This window comes from Boleophthalmus pectinirostris, unplaced genomic scaffold, assembly GCF_026225935.1.
Source record: "Boleophthalmus pectinirostris isolate CB_2022bp ecotype Guang Dong unplaced genomic scaffold, ASM2622593v1 HiC_scaffold_17, whole genome shotgun sequence".
NCBI lineage: Eukaryota > Metazoa > Chordata > Actinopteri > Gobiiformes > Gobiidae > Boleophthalmus > Boleophthalmus pectinirostris.
This window is the reverse complement of record NW_026571115.1, coordinates 32,449,969-32,470,025: the sequence shown is the minus strand read 5'-3', so window position 1 is coordinate 32,470,025 and position 20,057 is coordinate 32,449,969. Positions and strand designations below refer to the sequence as shown.

The 20,057-nt window shown below is 38.3% G+C and overlaps 1 protein-coding gene across 3 annotated transcripts in view; it reads right to left on the bottom strand.

Annotated features, from left to right (window-relative positions):
- LOC110175789 (E3 ubiquitin-protein ligase SMURF2) overlaps window positions 1-19,206 on the bottom strand; it is a 159,658-nt gene extending 140,452 nt beyond the window's left edge. For 2 of the 3 annotated variants that reach the window (XM_055152329.1, XM_055152330.1), the window contains exon 1: window positions 18,648-19,206. In XM_055152329.1, the coding sequence (XP_055008304.1) occupies window positions 18,648-18,699 (52 nt within the window). In that variant the 5' untranslated portion in view covers window positions 18,700-19,206. The remainder of the gene's footprint in view (window positions 1-18,647) is intronic. The other variant, XM_055152331.1, reaches the window with a different exon arrangement.
- Window positions 19,207-20,057: the final 851 nt, after the last annotated feature.

Below are 20,057 nucleotides of genomic sequence, written 5' to 3'. Positions count from 1 at the left end.
GTGTCGTTTTTGCCCGCAAGCGTTCTCGTGTGAACAGGCCCTCATTCTAATTCTATGGAGACTTTTCTACTAAACTAAAGATGTAACAATATCCAAATCTCTCGATATTTTCACGATGTGCATCTCTGCATTTATTGCAATATTTTGGGGAGGTTAACAAAATTGTGACTATGCTACCTTTTCTGTCATAATTAGGGATGTAACAATAACCGAAATATCATGATATCGTATCGTCAAAAGTCTCAAAAATATTGTGGGCTGACACAATATATTGAATTACAAGTCTCTTAATCTTAAGTTATAGTGCAGCAATATAGGTACAAAAACAAAGGGAACTACCTAGACCATGATCCTTTGCTCTGTCTCAGTCCAATCTACATGATGAAATAACTGTTAAGCACTTTTAAATCTTAATAGTTTGGATTATGACAGAACCAAAGTCTTCCATGTTAAAAGGAAAAAGTAACATTCACAGTTTTATCAGGCCCCATCCACACTGGTAGGTATTCGATTCGTTTTCGTTGTGGATGCAGTGTTCGTTCACACTAATCCGATTGAAAACGGCTCCAGAGACGGAACGATCTGGTGCCACCAGCTCCCACGAATTCATCTGATGTAGGCGAAGTAATTCACTGCCAAAATGCTAAGAGGCTAGAATATATGTCCATTCATATTTACAGTCTGTGTGTACGACCTGCAGACGTATAATCTCTGAAAAGTTTAACATCTCCAACGCGACAGAAACACAGAACAGACTCACCATCAGCAGAACACCCCTCTGTCACAGAAAGAAAGAACGCTCACATATTCCACTGAGTCGTGTCCTTTAGTCCGACAGAAACTGAACCGCATCAGCGCACGATAGCGAGCTGTTTTTTTGAGCGCTTAGTTTATGCAAATTAGCCATGCGGTTTTAAGTTTCGTTTCTGTAAAACGTAAACAAATATGTGCAAAGATGTGTGGATAGGCAAGGCTTGCGGACACAAATCGTTTCTGATACGGTGATTCGTTTCAGAGTAAACGTAGCCTTAGTCTCCACAAAATATCGCAATAAATATCGAACCGTGAGATGTACATCGTGAAAATATCGTACCGAGAGATTTGGATATTGTTACATCCCTAGTCACAATCCAAATAATTAAGATTTAAAAGCGCTTAATAATAGTTATTTCATCGTGTAGATTGGATTGAGACAGAGCAAAGGATCATGGTCTATGTAGTTCTCTGTTTTTTTAGCTGTTGCTGCACCGTAACAAGGAATTTAAGCAAAGAAACTTGTCAATCAATCAATTAAACTTTATTTATAGAGCGCTTTTCGTACAAAAAATCCAACACAAAGCGCTTCCAATCTGATATATCGTGTTACATCTCTACTTGAAACCACATAAAAGCTGAAATATGGCAACTGAAGGCTTCTAAAAATCAGAAATTATTTGTTCCTTTTTGACATTTTGATCTAATAACGCTTTTCTTTTTTTGTCTTTTTGCGTGTGTTATAGAGTCTGCACAGTCCAGATAACTATTCCAAATATCAAACGACGATTTTCTGGTCACGAATAGCTGATTCATTTTTGCAGCTCTGGTTCAAAGTGCACATTTTAACCCACTCCAGGTGCATTAACATTTGAGAGAAGAGTGAAATCTGAACTGCTAAACTAATCCAAGAATCCCATGCATTTCGGATCATGTTTTTAGCAGTCTGAAATACAGGGTTGGGTTAAGTATTTCACATATTTAGACGGGATAATTTGTTGTTTGCGAAGGAAATTGCGCGAGCGAAATAATTACACTCCTTGTGATTTATGTGATTCTTCAAATTGCAACTTCGATTTGGGATTAGATCGTAGGTTTGCGTTCAAAGTGCAAATGTATTTTAAAGCTATTCGGGAGCACTAACATTTGAGAGAAGACGGAAATCTGAACTGCTAAACTAATCCAAGAATCTCATGCATTTCGGATCAAGTTTGTAGAGGTCAAAGCTACTTCCCTGAGCAGCCAGTGACTTCTACACTCTGTCAGAATCCAGAAGGGACTGGAACTGGACCAAAGAGCGTGACAAACCTCTGTCCTAACTTGGGACAGTCCGACCACAGCTGCTAATTTGTGGCACGTGTCTCTCAAATGTAGAAGACAGTTCCTCTACAAAATTCTCGTAACGTTCGGAACAAAATATATAAAAGTTTGCAGTGTAAGTTAATGATTCTGCAAAGATCTGCGCTGTTTTCTTCAATTTTCTATCTTTTTTACGTGTTTTTTTGGACACAAGCACATCATGCATCTCTCTGATTGGTTCAAGGTTCCCGCTCTTTTTTTCCCGCTCTTCTGACAAAATTTCTAAACTTTTCCATGACTTTTTCGGGACCTGAAGTGAATTTTCCATGACTTTACGGCACCTATATGTGTAGAATTGAGCATATTTTTAAGGCTAAGTATGAAATGTTAACCCTTTTCACTCACCTTATGGTTTTCGATTATAGTTTTTTTAACATTCAAAATCCTGTCAGTGCATTTATTGTCGTCTCTTTTAAACAAAAGGCGCATAAGTTTGAAAATAATCATAACAGCCTCGTGATAACTTAAGAGAACACTGTAGTTGTGTGAAAGAGATACAAAAATTCCATGACTTTTCCAAAATTTTCATTGAATTTACAAAATTCCATGACTTTTTCAGGTCTGGAAAATGACATTTTCAATTTCTATGACTTTTCCAGGATTTCCATGACCGTGCGAAATACGCCTGTCAATCAAGCCCTCTGGAATTGGGAAGACAGGCCACAGTTCCAGACACACTTTTCTTCGTAAAATTTTGTCAAAGCGTGTGGTTCTGGCTGGATAGGTAACAAAACTAGATGGTTATTTTGTTTTACATATTAAGACAGGATAATTTCTTGTTTGTAGAGAAAATTATACTTGCTAAATATATGCACTGTTTGCGATTTTACAAGTATACCAATTGTGATTTGAATCTAGAACCAGGTACTGAGACCGAGACCAGACCGGGACCACCGGGACCAGACCGGACCAGACCAGGACCAGAGCTGACTCCGAGCTTTGACTCCGAGCCTCAGCTTCGAGCTCCAGCCCTGCCGTGGGCTCTGAGCCTCCGGTCTGGTCCCGGTCTGGTCTCTCGGTCTCAGTACCGGTCTCAGTCCCGGTCTCAGTCCCGGTCTGGTCCTGGTCTGGTCTCGGTCTCAGTCCCGGTCTGGTCCGGTCTGGTCCCGGACCTGGATCAGTCCTGGTTCAGTCCGTATGCAGTGCAAAAGTCCGGCATCGCAGTCACGGAAGTCACGTAAACAGGAAACGGCCATTATCCGTTTTTTCCATTCTTCATTTAAACACAAAACGGAAAACTGAAAAAAATGAATCATTATCTGTTTTCTCATTTTGGTTTTGGAGCAAATAATGAAGACAACAGTTGTTTTCGTTTTCTTATTTTTGGTTTTATAATGAAAAACGAATGATGGAATGATACACGGATTGCAGTCCTCTGTGGAAAGCTGAACAACCTGAGAACTCCGTTTACCAACCACAGCCAATAAAACCTTCTCCTCACCAGGCTCCACGCCCTGCTCTTTCTCCGCGTTCACTTGCGTTGATCTTGTGAAGGTGACGCGCGGAGATGGCTCGGGTGCCGGAGTCCGCCGTCGGAGCGGAGCACATGTGTCCAATCAGGGCGTGTTTACAGTGCATCCTGTCTGAGAACGCACATGACCCAAATCACTTCCATACCGCGGTCACCACATGAATGTATCCCGGCGCTGGCTCAGACCACATGAGACCCGGCCCGGTCCCCGCCGGTCCCGCCCCCGTCCCAGATCCCAGCTGTGGGGTCTGCGAATCGGGCTGCCCACATCCAAGACCCCCGGACATCTGCGGAGGAGACGCGCGGTGACGTGGAAGGACAGGATGGGTCTGGTTTGTTTGAGTACGGCGTGGCAAGGCAAACTCTCAATTACAGTACGTTGCTTTTTATTAGCGTTGTTCTGATACCATTAAAAAAAAATCTGATCCAACATTTGGCCAATACCGATACCAGTCCGATACAGCATAGAGTTAAGAGTTAGAGAGTTCTGTTACAGTGCAAGAACGAAAAAAAAATCTCCTAAAAGGCTTTCTCCAACGAATCTCCACAAGAATAAAAATGAGATTTTGAAAACTAATGTGTTAGAGTTAAAGGTTGTGTTGTGGGACTTTACCGCCGGACAGTACGCTACAGGCTTGTCTCCGTTAGAGCACGATAAGTCCTTCAGTCGACGGGTTTGGAAAAATATTTAGAACTTATGTTTGGGCTCGAATCGGACTCGGACACATCAGCACGTCAGCTGTTTCCTGTCTACAATAAAACCACTCGCTCTGAGACTCTTCAGTGTTCAGAAGATCAGAGCAGAGCACTTCTAGTTTAGATACAAGTCAGAACTGTGTTATTTCTGTTGCTTGGTGTAATTGACCCCGTTGTAAAAGATAAATATAATACAAAATTGTACAAGATGCTGACTTTTTGTGCCAGAAAAAGTCTACTAGTGATCTTAGAACAGAAAATTACCCTTATAGAATTTTTTTTTAAATGGGCAAGGTACAAACCCGAGGCACTTAATATATTAAAAGTCCTTGTAGCGTTTCGACGAGCAAGATGGTCTTCCTCAAAGTAGTAAAAACAAGACACACCGGGTGTCAATAAATACAATCAATTAATCACATGACCACATCAAATGACAGCAGGAAAAAGACAAACCCCAAAACAAGAAAAGGTTGGCCAATAATGAGGAATATATACGTGATGAGCAGCTTCACCAAACAACAACAAGAACAACAGGACATGTTGGAGGAAAGTAGGTGTGTCCATCACATATGAAATACATAGACAATTGACTATCACAAGTACAAAAATATCATTTACAATAAGAGATCACCCAAAAAGTTAACTTTCAGAGAAACATGGAATAATCCAAATCATCACTGAGACCCGAATGTTGTGTGGCCTTTAAGGTTGACGGAGTCTGTCTGTCAGAGACTGACTTTACATTGAGTGGAAGATTGAAAGTGTAGGGCCATTGGGTAATTAGGGTTTTTTGTTTGAATAGTGTTTTTATGTTCACAGAAGCGATCCTTAAGTCCTTGAGTTGAAGCGCTGTACCTCTCTTGTTTATCTAAAGTCTAATACTGAATTGGGTTTCTGACCAGACCCCCACTAAAACTCCATGGCAGAAGATGGTTCTTGGTTTTGTTTCTCTCGATTACCTGACATGTCGGCTTCATCATAAGGACAAAATATTTAAGAAGATTTGGGAACCATTTTTGATGTATACTGGACTTGAGATCTCAGCTCTTATGAATAAGGTATTTACATTTTGAAATGGGTGTATCTGTGTCTAATACACAAATGCCCCAATGTTTGTTTTGTTTTGTTTGTATTGCTTATATTGTTATTTTGTTGATTATTTTGTTTAAACTAAAAGGCAATAAATATATATGCAAAAAAAAAAATTGCTGCGCTATTATTATTTGTGAAATGCGGTGCAAAAGATTGGTGATAAAGTCCACAGGAAGTAGAGTCTCTATCGCGAATCTACAGCTTCACCTCGATCCTTGAGCTGTGTGGATGTAAACAGACACAAGTGAGGAACTACTCTTGCCTTTTTACTTTTAAAGAACTCATCAAACTGGATTAATAGCACAATTTTGTGGACTGGATGTCATTATCAGAGACTCACCCACACTCGTCATGTTTAAAAAAGCCCCGAAAGCCCATTTCTTTAAAAAAAAAAACTTTCATTAACGGTCTTTTTCTCTTGTTCGTCATTGTTTGTCTTCTCATGTAAAGCAACTTTGGGTATCTTGAAAAGCGCTATACGGGTGTTATTATTATTATTATTATCATATTTTTATTATTCGTTTCATCTACCCGAGGTCAAAGCATTGATTGACAGGTGGATTAGCCAATCAGGGACACAAATGGTCCATCAAAACAAATGTGGCTGTTCATGAGGAAAAACGAAAGGAACTGATGACTCAAACAAACAAAAACAACACTGACAAAAACAACACTGATGATTTCTGCAGAATCAGAATTTTGTGGTGAGGTGAGCAAAATGACCAATGAGCTCTATGGTTGCACATGTGTCACTGAAATAAACAAACCTGATTGGAGGTTCTGACTCAGTTTTCCAGAGACACAGAGGAGGAAGTGGTGACCAGACTGAGATATTCTGTTAGAAAATACACAGAGGGAACCTGTCTGGATCCAAGGACATGACTGAAAAGAAAACGTTGTGGACTTCTGCAGCATTAATGAAGCACTAAACTCATTAAGAGAAGTTTGATTTTGTTCTGAATGCTCGCTGGCCAATGAGCTCCTTCACCGCACACGCATCACTAAAATAAACAAATCTGATTGGACGGCTGTGTCTGAGTTTTATCTCGAAGAAAGAGGAGGATGTGGTGACCAGACTGAGAGATCTTCTGTAGAAAATGTTATCTTTATAAATACTTTTACATTTACATTTACAGCACACTGACAATAATAATTGTTGTGGACGCTCAATGGTTTATTCTATTCGACTGAATAAATGGTTTGTTTAATCAATTTAAATAGGTGAGTTACCATGGAAACAGAAGATTTTAGAGGTGCACTATGTCACTTTTTGGTTGGGGGTCCGTCACCTGCTTGTTTTTATGGATATGTCATTGCTCCACACTATGACATTTAACATCTAACCTTACATTTATGAAATTACGGGTGGTTTTGTAGGTAAAACAAATTGGATAAACAGGTTTTCTGACTGTGAGCAAGGTCGCCTCTCCACAGATCTGACCTGTAATTTGGCCTTCGAGTCCAGTGCAGTGACCAGGTGCAGGGCTGTGACAGAGGCCCATATGGAGCTGCAGCCTGGAGAAAGTCCGTGAGACCCAATAGACACATTCTCTATGAAAAAACGCCTCATAAATCTTATTGGATCACAGAGTAATATGTTTTTAGGAAATAATTTAAGAAAACATATAACCTACAATTACTGTTGGGCAAGTTACTTCAAAAACTGTAATGTGTTATTTATGACGTGTTACTGTGATTTCAAAGTAATTTGTTACATTACAATATTACTGTATTTAAAATGTAAAACATTACACGACTATTGCAGCACTTTTAAGTTACTCTCACCAAAATAACTGTGCGAAGATGCCGAACCTTTGCGCTGTATATGGACTGAACCAGGACTAAACCAGGACTGAATCAGGACTAAACCTGGTCTAAATCAGGACTGATCCAGGACTGAACCAGGACTGAACCAAGTCTAAACCAGAACCAAACCAGGACCAAACAAGGAACTAATCCTGGACTAGGACTTGGAATCTGAGAGAACCCCGAGCCCGTGGAGCAGGGTTCACAAAGCACGATCGGGCGTCGGCTGCGATTAGTCCCGTGGAGAGTGGAGTTCTGCACCAGTCCTTTTCGCCCGCGGTCACCCAACGGTCTACGCAGGCGCACCTCTGGGCCCATCCCGACATTCGAAGCCGTAACGATGGCATTTCACCGCTGCTGATATCGTGGCCATTTTAGCGAATTTCATATCAAGAAAAACGAAAAACCCACCACTTCAATCCAGGTTAAAAAAGCATTGTGATACGTGTTACTGACATTTGTACCGAGTAAAATATTACCATTTTTTTCCGTGTAATGCCGAACATTACTGCGTTACAGCAAAAAGCAACGCATTACAGTAATTTGTTACTTTTATAACACGTTACTCCCAACACTGCAGGAATTTGAATTTTTTGTTGCATTATCAGAGTAATAATATTCAGTAATAACAGCAGAATTTTTGTTCTTACAAGTGCTCCTGACTGTAAGTACAAATTTGTTCGTACGAATGTTTCATGAATGAGGCCCAATGTACGTGGAGCCAGATATGTTTAGTGACATTCTGTGGAAACTCACTACGATAGGACCAACATTTCCACGGAACCTGGAAAGAGAAGTCAGGTTTGTGGAGATGCAAACCACTCTGAGTGAGGAAGCATGTTTGTTTAATAAGTGCAATAAACAGCCAAAATGAAATCCTATTCGAGTCATTTTTCAGGCTAAAAGTGACAAACCGTGGCTTTAATTGGAAAAAAAGTCAATATTTTAAACATTACGACTACTTAATTTGAATGTTTGTGCTTGCGTTGTGGGGGAATAGGATGTGGCGTCTGATAGAAGTGTGAGTCATGAGGATAGGTGGGAATGTGAACGCAGAGGTCCAGGGAATCCCACTGAGAGAAGCTTCAGCACCGGCCACAGCCAAAGAATGCAGACGAGCAAAGCAGCTGCTACTACGCACACACACACGCACACACACACACACTTGTACACACACACACACGCAGAGGTACCACACTGCAGGCTGAACACACAAGAATGTCTCAGTTATGGAATATATGATGAGAACGCACCAAAAACGAGAAAACATAAACACACCGGCTCAATGTTTGACTACACTGACTGTGACAGGTTGGAATATTTAAGACTTTACTAAAAATATAAAACATGTTTTCCCAATTTGGCAATTTTTGGGGTTTCAGATTTTACTTCTTGAGCCAAAATTCTTCAGAACATATTTTTAGACGAATAAAAATGTAAGACAACACTCTAATTATGTTGAAATTATGTTTAAAATATTGGGAAAATGTGTTTGTTACGTGTAAATTATGTGGAACTTTTGGATAGTTTTGTCCCAGTGTGAGCTTGACACATGTTTTTCAACTTTTCCTCACAAATTGCTTCTTGATTTGTGTAAAATTATAATTTATAATACATTTTTTTAGAAAGTGGCAACCATTCGTTGACTTTTTTGAAACCCTACCACCCCCTTTTTTGTTATTTTTGTGATCTTTTTATATTTATTTAACTATTTATTTTGACTTTTTTCAATTCAGTTCAAAAAGTTTATTGTCAAATTTCCATAAGAATATATAAAAAATGTAAATTATGTTCTCACTCTCAATCTTCTAAATTACATAATAATAAAATAAAAGGAAAAGTCCAAAGATTCATAGTTTTCTGGCCGTCTGGTGGTTAGAGGGGAGAGAGTTCAGCATCCTAACAGCCTTTTTTTTTTAATTTATTAACTTTTTTAGATTTAATTTTACTATTAATAATAATAGAAGTAGTATATTTATTACCATTATTATTATATTGTGTGATGCGACTCATCTTTCTTTGTATTTACTCAAGGTTTAAATGATTTGTTTTTTTGTAAATGTTAGGTTTTTTCTGCATAAAAATGAAAAAGGTGTGTGTACATTTGTTCTGTTTACACATGAATAAAAAATATATGAAACCAAAAACTATCATTTATATTTACACACATTGATTTTAGCCTATTTTATTGTCAAAAAAGTTACACAGTGGGGTTTAAATGTTTTGTTTTAGCTAAAATTTGATACGAAAATGACAAATATTGTTTTATAATTGAATTTCAGTAAGCAAATATTATTACTTTTATCCAGTACCCCATTATATTTACCCTTGTATCATGTGGCCCACTGTGCCGCCGATGTCACGCACATACTTTTACATTACGACCTTACACTGCACCAAAATAGGACCCAGATATCGTCCATCGGCCCGTCATCACTCATGTTCCGTCGGGGAGAGGACGGCACCTCAGTGTGAGAACAAAGGTTACGGAGATAGCGACACAAAGCTAATGTAGTGCTAACTGCTGAGTCCATTGTCCAGCTCATTACCCTGTGCATCATCGTAAAACATCGGGCTAATCACAACACAACAGAACGACAGAGCGCGCTGAAGCTCTGAGCCCCGGGGAAAGAGGACTGTCCTTCACTATGTCCTGTCCAAACTCTATAATGGGTACATTTAAAAGCGCTGTACTTGATTTTTACTGTTTTAAAATCGTAATAAAGAGAAGAGGTCCAGCCTCACTTACCTTATGCTTTTCAAGCATTCTAATTATTCAATGATGAGTTTATACGCTTTTCACAACTTTCAAATATGTACCGTATTTTTCGGACTACAAGGCGCACTTAAAATCCTTTAATTTTCTCAAAAATCAACAGTGCGCCTTATGTATTAATTCTGGTGGTGCTTTCTGACCTCGGATTTTATGTGGCACACGGCGCTCAAAAATCTGTCAGAATGTTTTAGTAAAACTTTGGTAAACTACGAAGCTGCACCGCTTGATGGCTTGTTGAAGCATTACGGCTACTGTAGTCAGGAGCCTCGCGGAGTAAGTCCGACAGAAGCTGACCACATCAGTGCTATTTTTCAGCGCTTATAGTTTATGCAAATGAGCCATGTGGTTTTAAGTTTCATTTCTGTAAAATGTAAACAAATGTGCGCAAAGCTGAATTAAACACATTATTACTCAATGTATATTTGAGTCGCCCTTGTAGGAAATAAAAAAAACGAATGTAAATGATCCACCCACATTCACATTCATAATCCAGATTCACCAAGACGCCAGCAACGCCGGGCGAATTACACAACGATCTGCCAATGGATCGTTGGTACCTGGGCTAAAGGATCAGTCTCAAGTGTCGTCCGTTTGTATGAAAAAAGACAAGAGAATTCAACATTATAGATATTGTGCCTTATAATCCAGTGTGCATTATAGTCTGAAAAATACGGTAATGATATGTAACAAAAGTCTCTCTTTAGATTAATTTGCCATTGAAAATATAGTCAATATTCATCTAAAACGATTTCATAAATGAAACAAGTGCGCTGAACACCACGTTAGAAAACTGTGGGGCCCAAAGGGAGTAAACGTCATCACAACAAAGCGCAGTGAAGTTGTCAGCACCTCCGATGGATTGCTGGACATCACACATGCAGCAGATTTTTTTCATTTGCACCTAAATGACAACACAGTGACAACACAAATCCTATGTATGTCACTTATTAAGTAAATAAAATAGAACAACAAAGTAAGAATACATAGAATACTTCAATACTTTATGAAGTTGTGAGTCTGGTCACCGGTAAATCTCCCTGCGTGATTGACAGATGGACTAGTCAACCGGGGACACGCATCATCCGACCGTATTCAGAAAATAAAGGAAAAATCCCAGGGGACTGAAAAACATGGCAGATTTCTGTAGAGACACTGAGCTAAGCACTAAACTGCGTTCATCTGAGGTGAGAGAAATGTGGTTTTGTTTGTTAATGATATGTGACTAATGAGCTCCTTTGTTCCACAGGCATCACTGAAAAAAAAAAACAAGCTTGAGATTCAGCAAAGGGCGGCGGGACCAGTCTGATATTGATCTGTATTTAAAAAAAGATATCATTCTGTATTTCCAGGCAAGCTGGGTTGTGCTCGCGCTGAGGTAAATGAGAATTTGATTGTCAAAATGACGTCTTTAAAATAAGCAATTAAAGATCACTCAAACATGCATGAATCACTCCAAATACAACTTCAGAGGGTAAATGAGGAGGGGAAACAACTATAACACGGTTAAAAAGCTCTGAAATGTCAATTTTGCAGAACAGGTCTGCTTTAAGCTCGCAAAACTGACAGAAAAGCTGGAAAATCTGGAATAAAACTATCAGAAAAATGACAAACAGTCTTATTTTAGGTACAGCAATTTCAGTAAAGAGCGAAGTGAAATGTTTCTCCTCATAAAAATCAAAGCTCTTATATTAATATCCTCTTTCCAACAGTCTATATAATTAAAACTATGATGTGTTCCACTTTGAACATAGATGCAGTCCATTCATAGGCGGTTCATGTCAAAGCGTGGAGGTGCCAGACTGTTATAAAGTGACCATGTTCCACTATAAATGTTAGCACAATGTGGAGTGTGTCGGGAACAGCACTAACCACAGTCTGTGCACTGGAGCCAGACCTATCTGCTGTCAATATCATCAGGCTACAGCTGCAGACTACACACCAGAACACAGCCGGGGGGGAGGCAGGAATTATTTGGCTTAAAGGTCCTGGAGTTGTCAAAAGTACCGAAAAGCAAAAACTAAAACTAAAGCAGCGAAACTAGACGCGCATTTGAGCAAGTATCGATACTAAAAAAAGGTCAGAAATTAAAACTTTCCTCACTAATCTGCACTAATCGAGACCAAGACCAGTTCAAGACCACAGGATCCCGAGACCAGGACAAGACCAAGACCTCTGGGAGTCGAGACCGAGACAAGACCAAGACTTTTAAAGGTCAAGACAAGACCAAGGTTCACCAAGACGAAATCAAGACCGTCTTTGTCATTTCCAACATTTATTTGTCTTTTACAGTTATTTTGGCGCATTTATATCAATGTTTTTGTAATGTTTTTATAAATCAGATCGAGTCAGATCTCGAGTCCGAGACAAGACCGAGACCAAGCGCCATCAAGACCAAGACAAGACCGAGTCCAAATGAGTCTGAGATGAGACCAAGACCGTAAAAAAGTGGTCTAGAGGCTAGTCTCGAAATCAAGCACTAGTGACAGACCCATATTTTAAAGGTCCCGAGACCAGGACAAGACCAAGACCTCTGGGAGTCGAGTCCGAGACAAGACCGAGACTTTTAAAGGTCGAGACAAGACCACGGTTCACCAAGACCAAATCAAGACCGTCTTTCCAACATTTATTTATCTTTTACAGTTATTTTGGCGCATTTATATCAATGTTTTTGTAATGTTTTTATAAATCAGATCGAGTCAGACTCTGCGTATTTACCGGCCGTAGTGAAATACGATCGCGCTCCTCCAGTGTCAGACCTCGAGTCCGAGACAAGACCGAGACCAAGCGCCATCAAGACCGAGACAAGACCGAGTCCAAATGCGCTCGAGTCCAAGACCAAGACCATAAAAAAGCGGTCTCGAGGCCAGTCTCGAGACCAAAACACTAGTGACAGCTGCTAACCATGTTTAGACTACTACAATCTATGCACTGATAATGGTATCGTATATGGGCGCCGATATTTAAATATTACATGTACATCAATGTAATAAGACTATTTACAAGCTGTAGATAAGTGTTTCCCCAAATTTTTTTTTCTGGGGACCCATATTTTAAAAGTCACAAACCTTAGACATTATTCATAAATCACAAAATAAAAGTGGATTTGACCATTATTGAACATTAATGAGGATATTTTATTGTTGACTGAGTGACAATTAGTATTACTTAAGTTTTAAACAATGAAAAACAGTCCATAAGTCAGATCCATAAGTCGCCTATTTGGACATTAAACTTAGCCCATTTCTTTTTCTTTTCAACATTCAATTGAACCAGCAATACTGGAACAAAATAGTCAATAAATAAATACAAAAAGATTAGAAATTATACAAACTATGTCACCTACATGCAGATCGTGACAAGGCGACCAAAAAAAAACCTCTTGAGGGTCCTGAGGGTCGCAGTCTTTGGGAAACAATGCCACAGATTGCTCAGAAAGTCTCATAATGTTTGATTTTTTTGATACAAAAATGTTCTATAGTTACTCTTGGATCAAGCACATTAAGATCGGTTGAGTCTTATTATATTTTTGTTCGAAGGAAATAAATGCTGCTTTCAGTCTCCTCACTGGTATCGGTTGATATCGGGTATTGGCAGATACTTAAAGCTACAGTATCGGAATCAGTATCGAAACTGAAGAAGCCAGATTGGTGCTGGAACTTGGATTAGTTCAGCAGTTCAGATGTTCCTGGACATGTTTAAGATGCCTGCACTTCATAGAAACCTGATTTTCAAAAACCAATTTCAATCGCAACTGTCTGAAACTGCTTAAATGTTTCGAGTGTAGTCTATAATCTGAAATAAAAAGTAAAATGAGTCAAATTAAACAGAAATACTTGTGTAAAAATGTAAAATTGTGCGGTCCTTGAACCTCAAACATAACATTGGCACATTTCTGATGAATTTTCGTAATAATGTCCGATTGTTGCAACATTATCACCACAATCCAACATGTTTTCTTTTAGTTCTTCTTTTTATGATCACCAACTCCAAACCAGACGCCACCAGAAAAAGTCCGCGAACATTTTGAAAACCAGCACCAACTTCAACTTCATATCCGTCCTAAACCTCTGAAGTAGCGTCCACGGCGGCGTGAAAACCGACGAGAAATGACGAAAACGCCGCTCCCGAGTTCAAAGCGGCGTTATTCGGTTTGGACGGGTGTTTGTTGTCACTCGGCAACAAGGAGAAGTGTGGTCGGCTAGGTCCTTCGTTTTGCTATTTTTCACAGCGGACTCGCATTCTTAGCATTCCTCCAGGAGACCACGGCGCTCCATCTTAAAGTCGAGTCCACCACGCACAGAGCCATTCACAAAATCACAACGCCAAAGTCATTAAAGAAAGTAGGAAGTTAAAGGTTGACCGCGTAACTTTTCTGGAAGAAGGTCTGGGATTTGTTTTTCTCCGTGAGGTTACTGGTTTACCTGAAATGTTGCACAATGTTAGTGTTGTCAAGATAATTAAAATTTAAACTCCGTACGTAGACTTGATACTCAATACTGATTCTGATACTATGATGATAATAAAAAAACTGGGGGTGGGCAATTTTTTTCAATGAGGACACTTGAGAAACAGAAAATATTGTGCAGGGTCAGGCCAAAATCTTAATCTTAACTCAATTCTGAATATTATTACTTGTATTTCTTTATAAAAAATAGTAAATGGGATTGTTTTGATGAGCTGATAAGAGTTTGTGTTATGACTAAGCAATGAAAAAGTGAGGTTGATTTACAAAAAATGTCATTAAAAAACACCTCTAAAATAAAAGCAATGCAGCTTTGAGGCAAAATTAGAGGCAAAATTATAAAATCTGTTCATTTTGCCATTTAAAATTACATTAAATGGGACGGTCAGAGTCAACCAAAGAACCGTATGTGGTCTTGGAACTACAAAAACAAGATTCAAAAGTTGGGGTGACTGAACTTGTTCTGTGGTTAGTCCCAAACTTTGGTACACGTTTTCTCCTCACATTAAGACTTTTAACACGGCATGAGAATTGTGTGGTCATCTCGCTGTTTTTTATTGATTTAATTAGCTATTTTACTATTTATTTCATGTTTTATTTTATTGAATATGTTAATTTATATTGTGCCTACGCTGTGCAGCACTTTGGAGTTGGATTGGATTGGACAATGCCCGGGTCTGTTTAAACAGCAGAACGTGATTTTCAATTTAAATCAAAGTACTTTCTTTTGTATTCCCATGTCTGTGTAATCCTTAAGTAAGTCCAGGTAGGTTCCTCAGTGGTCCATGGGCGTATATTCATCTATGTGCTCTTATATTTGTTCTGCTACAGCTCCAGATCATTCTAAAGACATTCAAGAAAGGTTCATTTTTGTCCTGTGAACGTGACTTTTTTAGTATCGATACCTGCTCAAATGAGTATCTAGTTTTGGTAACAGTTATAGTTTTATCGATTAATATCTATCAGATTTTCGATACTTGTGACAACCCTACACAATATGCTGTTAAAGTCATCTATCTTCATGGAGACAAGAAGGCGATGCAAGCGATCAGATTTGTGGATAGGCGATCCCACTCACAATAAAAATGTTATTTAAAGGCGCTGGTTTAAAAATTCGAAAAACAGAACTAGTTCCTTTAAAACAGTTTACAAAAGTCTAAAGTTTTTCCTCACTTACCTCATGCACTCAGAGCATCCTAATTATTCACCATGATGAGTTTATATGCACCTTTCAGAGACCCGAGCGACGTTTTCACCGTCCACTGTCATACTAACAACAACTAGCATGTTAACAGTGCACCAGCTGTTTACCAGACAATTCAAACGCTTCATAATCAGACGCAGACAACACGCAGCAGACTCATTTTGACCTGAGGGACATTTAATCGAAGCAAAAATAAAGAAACGCTGGAAATGCACGAGGGTAAAACGACAGAAAAGGAGGAGGAGATGAAACGGAGCCAGACTGAAAATGCACGACTTGGCAGTATTCTAATCTGTTATTACTGAATACATACGACGTAATGGTGACCCAATAACAAACAATGAGGCACCTGCCAGTCCGTGTGTGCTCAGAGCGAGGCAGGGAGCGTTTGAGTTCTGATAACGAACTAGTCCGAGTTGAAAATAATAAGGTAAATCAATACATCTGTTCACTGGATCGTGTTGTTTTGGAAAAGTCGGTTATTTTTCAGACTAGACAGACAAGAATTTCTGTTGCAAATTTAGATTTTCTGAATATTTTTGAATACATGAAAGTAAAATAATGGTGACCGAAGGCTTGTACATAGAGAGAATTTGTGAATTTTGAGGATTAATAACAGAGGTGGGTAGTAAGTACTCTAGTTTATTTACTTGAGTAACTTTTTAAGAAGTGTTTTTCGAGCAGCATAGTTTTACTGCGACTTACGGTACTTGTGTTCCGCTTCCTTGAGTAAATGTTTTGTTTATTTTTCCCACTGTGAGGAAGTCTAAAGCGATAAAACCTTTACGTGAAAATGTGAAATGATTTGAACATTTGCGTTTCTTGCAGCTCATTTTCGAGTCTGTCCTTTAAAATGAAAATTATGATGAAAATATACCAGATTTTGTGCATTATTTATAGTTTTGGGCTTCAAATTGTAAATAAAGATGTTACAATCTCTTTAAGTTACTCTTCTTACTTGAGTATTACTTTTCCTGAATACTTTTTTTTCCTCTTATTTGAGTAGTGTAAGTTGTGACTACTCTACCGCCTCAGATTAATAAGTAACTGTTTATTACGTTTGTTTGTTTGTTTTTTTCCATGTTGATTTAATAATACCGCTATCTTTCATCACGTGTTTTAAGAGTGCTTCCTTAATCATTATGCATAGTTCACATAAATATTAGGCTAATGATTAATAAAATAGTTAATTATTGTTTTATTTTATGTGAAGAGGTTAATGATTAGTGATGTACTATTTATGTGTCTGTTGACAGTTTAGGTCATTATAAAGGACACTGTATTAACACAGTAGTAATATTTCTCCCTAAATTAAAAAACTATGCATAATAACATCAACTTTAACTAATTAAATTAAGTTAAAAAAAAAAATCCTCTTTTGTATTTACACAAAAATAATACTTCTCTCTATCTAATGAAAAAGTTATAAACAGTATCTGGTATTGTAATAACACGTTAATAACATCAACTTTAACTATGTAAATTAAGTCAAAATGTTCTCCTTTGTATTTACACGAAAATAATATGTGTCCTTAAATGAAAAAGTAAACTATGCATAAGTTATAAACAGTGTGTGGTTCTGTAATAACACTTTAATAACATCAACTTTAACTAATTAAATTAAGTAAATAGTTTCCTCCTTTGTATTTACACGAAAATAATATGTCTCCCTAAATAAAAAAGTAAACTATGCATGTCAAAATGTCTCCTTTTCTTCCTAAATAGAAAAGTAAACTATGGATAAGTTATAAACAGTGTCTGGTATTGTAATAACACGTTAATAACATCAACTTTAACTATTAAAATTACATCAAAAAGTCTCCTTTTTTCCCTAAATGGAAAAGTAAACTATGCATAGGTTATGAACAGTGTCTGGTATTGTAATAACACTTTAATAACATCAACTTTAACGATTAAAATTACGTCAAAAAGTCTCCTCTTTTCCCTGAATGGAAAGTAACCAATGCATAAGTTGTAAACAGTGTCTGGTATTGTAATAACACTGTAATAACATCACTTTCAACTATTAAAATGAAGTGAAAATGTTTCGTTTTCTCCCTAAATGGAAAAGTAAACTATGCATAAGTTATAAACAGTGTCTCGTTTTGTAATCACACTTTGATAACATCAGCTTTAACAATTAAAATTATGTCAAAATGTCTCCTTTTCTCTGTAAATGGGAAACTAAACTATGCTTAAGTAATAAACAGTGTCTGGTATTGTAATAACACTTTAATAACGTAAATTTTAACTATTAAAATTAATTCAAAATGTCTCCTTTTCTCCCTAAATGGAAAAGTAAACTATGGATAAGTTATAAACAGTGTCTGGTATTGTAATAACACTGTAATAACATCACTTTCAACTATTAAAATTAAGTCAAAATGTTTCCTTTTCTTCATAAATGGAAAAGTAAACTATGCTTAAGTTATAAACAGTGTCTGGTTTTGTAATAACGCTTTTATAACATCAACTTTAACTATTAAAATTAAGTAAATAGTTTCCTCCTTTGCATAAGTTATAAACAGTGCGTTAAAATAGCAGTTTTATTACAAAGATTTTTGCATAGTTATATTATTTTAAAAATCCTTCTCTATACATAAAAATATGCTTTGTCCACTTTTTAATAAAAAAAAAAAAAAGCGATCATATAATTATTAATTTAATATTTATTGTCTAAAAATGCTGTTAGCCTTGGAAGCTACCGCGAGCCTCTGTTATGAATCGCAGTAGCCATTTACTACTATCAGACGGTACGGGCTATTTCCAAGAACACCAAAATAGCTTCTTCACCATTGAAACGCGCTGCAAACGCAAATAACATAACTTGAGAGAGAAATGAATGCTTAGAATCTGTAAATTAGACATATGAAGTGAAAAGAGGCAAAGAAAATAGCCGAGAGACGAGCAGCTCCCGGGCGCTGAGCATTGGAGCCCGCCAGGAAATAGACGGCGCCTCGATAGCTCCGGTCTATGGGGAAATGCGAGGGGATTTAAAAAAAAAAAAAAAAAAAAAAAAAAAAGCTACCTGTGAGGCGCAGCTTCACCGGGCCGTTCCGCCGGATCCCCTGGTTCGACATGTCCAGATCTTCACGGCAGCCCGCAGAAACGTCTCTCCGAACGCGAAAAATCACCGGGTTTGTGCAGAAACTCCGTCAGATTTACACAATAATGGAGTCTGTGCATTGTGGCCCGGATGTGGAGTTGGAGCAGCGGCAGCGGCGGAGTGCCATAACGCGCCAGAAATCCCGAAAATCAAAAAGAAAAAGCAAAAGAAAAAAACCGCTGCAACGTGCATTTACCGCCCCCGAACGCCGTGCCGGAGTCCGAAGCGTGAGATGTGTGGGGAAGGAAAAGGAAAAAGCGGTGGAGATTGGAGATCGGGGTGTGGGTTCACATCTTCTTTCGTGCGCTCCGCGGGCCGTGCGTTTTTTGGGTTTGTGGAGCGGGTACCTCCTCTGCTCTGTGGCCCCGTCGGAGGAGAGCGGAGCCGTGGATTGGAGTCTGGAGGCGGCCGCTGGGAGATCACCGCTGACGAAAGCACGGTTTGGGGGAGTGAAAGATTTTTTTATTTTTTTTTTTTTTCTTCCTCTCTCTCTTTCTCTCTCTGTCTCTCTGTGTCTCTCTGTGTCTCTCTCGCAGCGAACATGTGGCACTGCAGTTTATACACAGACGGTGCAAGTGCAGAGAAGTGCGAGCAGGATTTCAACTTAAAAAAACAAAACGATGATGATGAAAATATAACAGATTTTGTGCATTAATTTATGTTTTGTGCTTCAAATTGTAAATAAAGATGTTAAAAGTCACATAGTGCACCTTTTATACAGATGGAGGCAGTTTAAATTAGTACATTTGGGAAGGTGACTTTTAAAGTGTATTCCCCTACAGATTACAGATTACATACACCAAAATGTAGTTTGTAACGTAATCCATTAAATTACTTAAAGTGAGTAACGTAATCTGAATACTTTGGATTACTTGATTTGCTGTAGAGAAGCAAAGACTCTTCACATAAGATGTTTTGTTTGCTAAAAGACAATAAAAAGCCCAGACTTTACTTAACTAAATTAAAAATATTATTGATAGAAGAGGAGGAGACATGGTTTAGTCCTGTTAAATCCTGTTTCAGTCCTGTTTTAGATCTGGTTTAGACCCGGTTTAGTCCTGGTTTAGTCCTGGTTTAGACCTGGTTTAGTCCTGGTTTAGACTGGTTTAGACCTGGTTTAGTCCTGGTTTAGACCTGGTTTCTGGTTTAGACCTGGTTTAGTCCTGGTTTAGTCCTGGTTTAGTTTAGACCTGGTTTAGTTTAGTCCTGGTTTGTTTAGTCTGGTTAGTCCTGGTTTAGACCTGGTTTAGTTTAGACCTGGTTTAGACCTGTTTAGACCTGGTTAGTCCTGTTTAGACCTGTTTAGACCTGGTTAGTCCTGGTTTAGTCCTG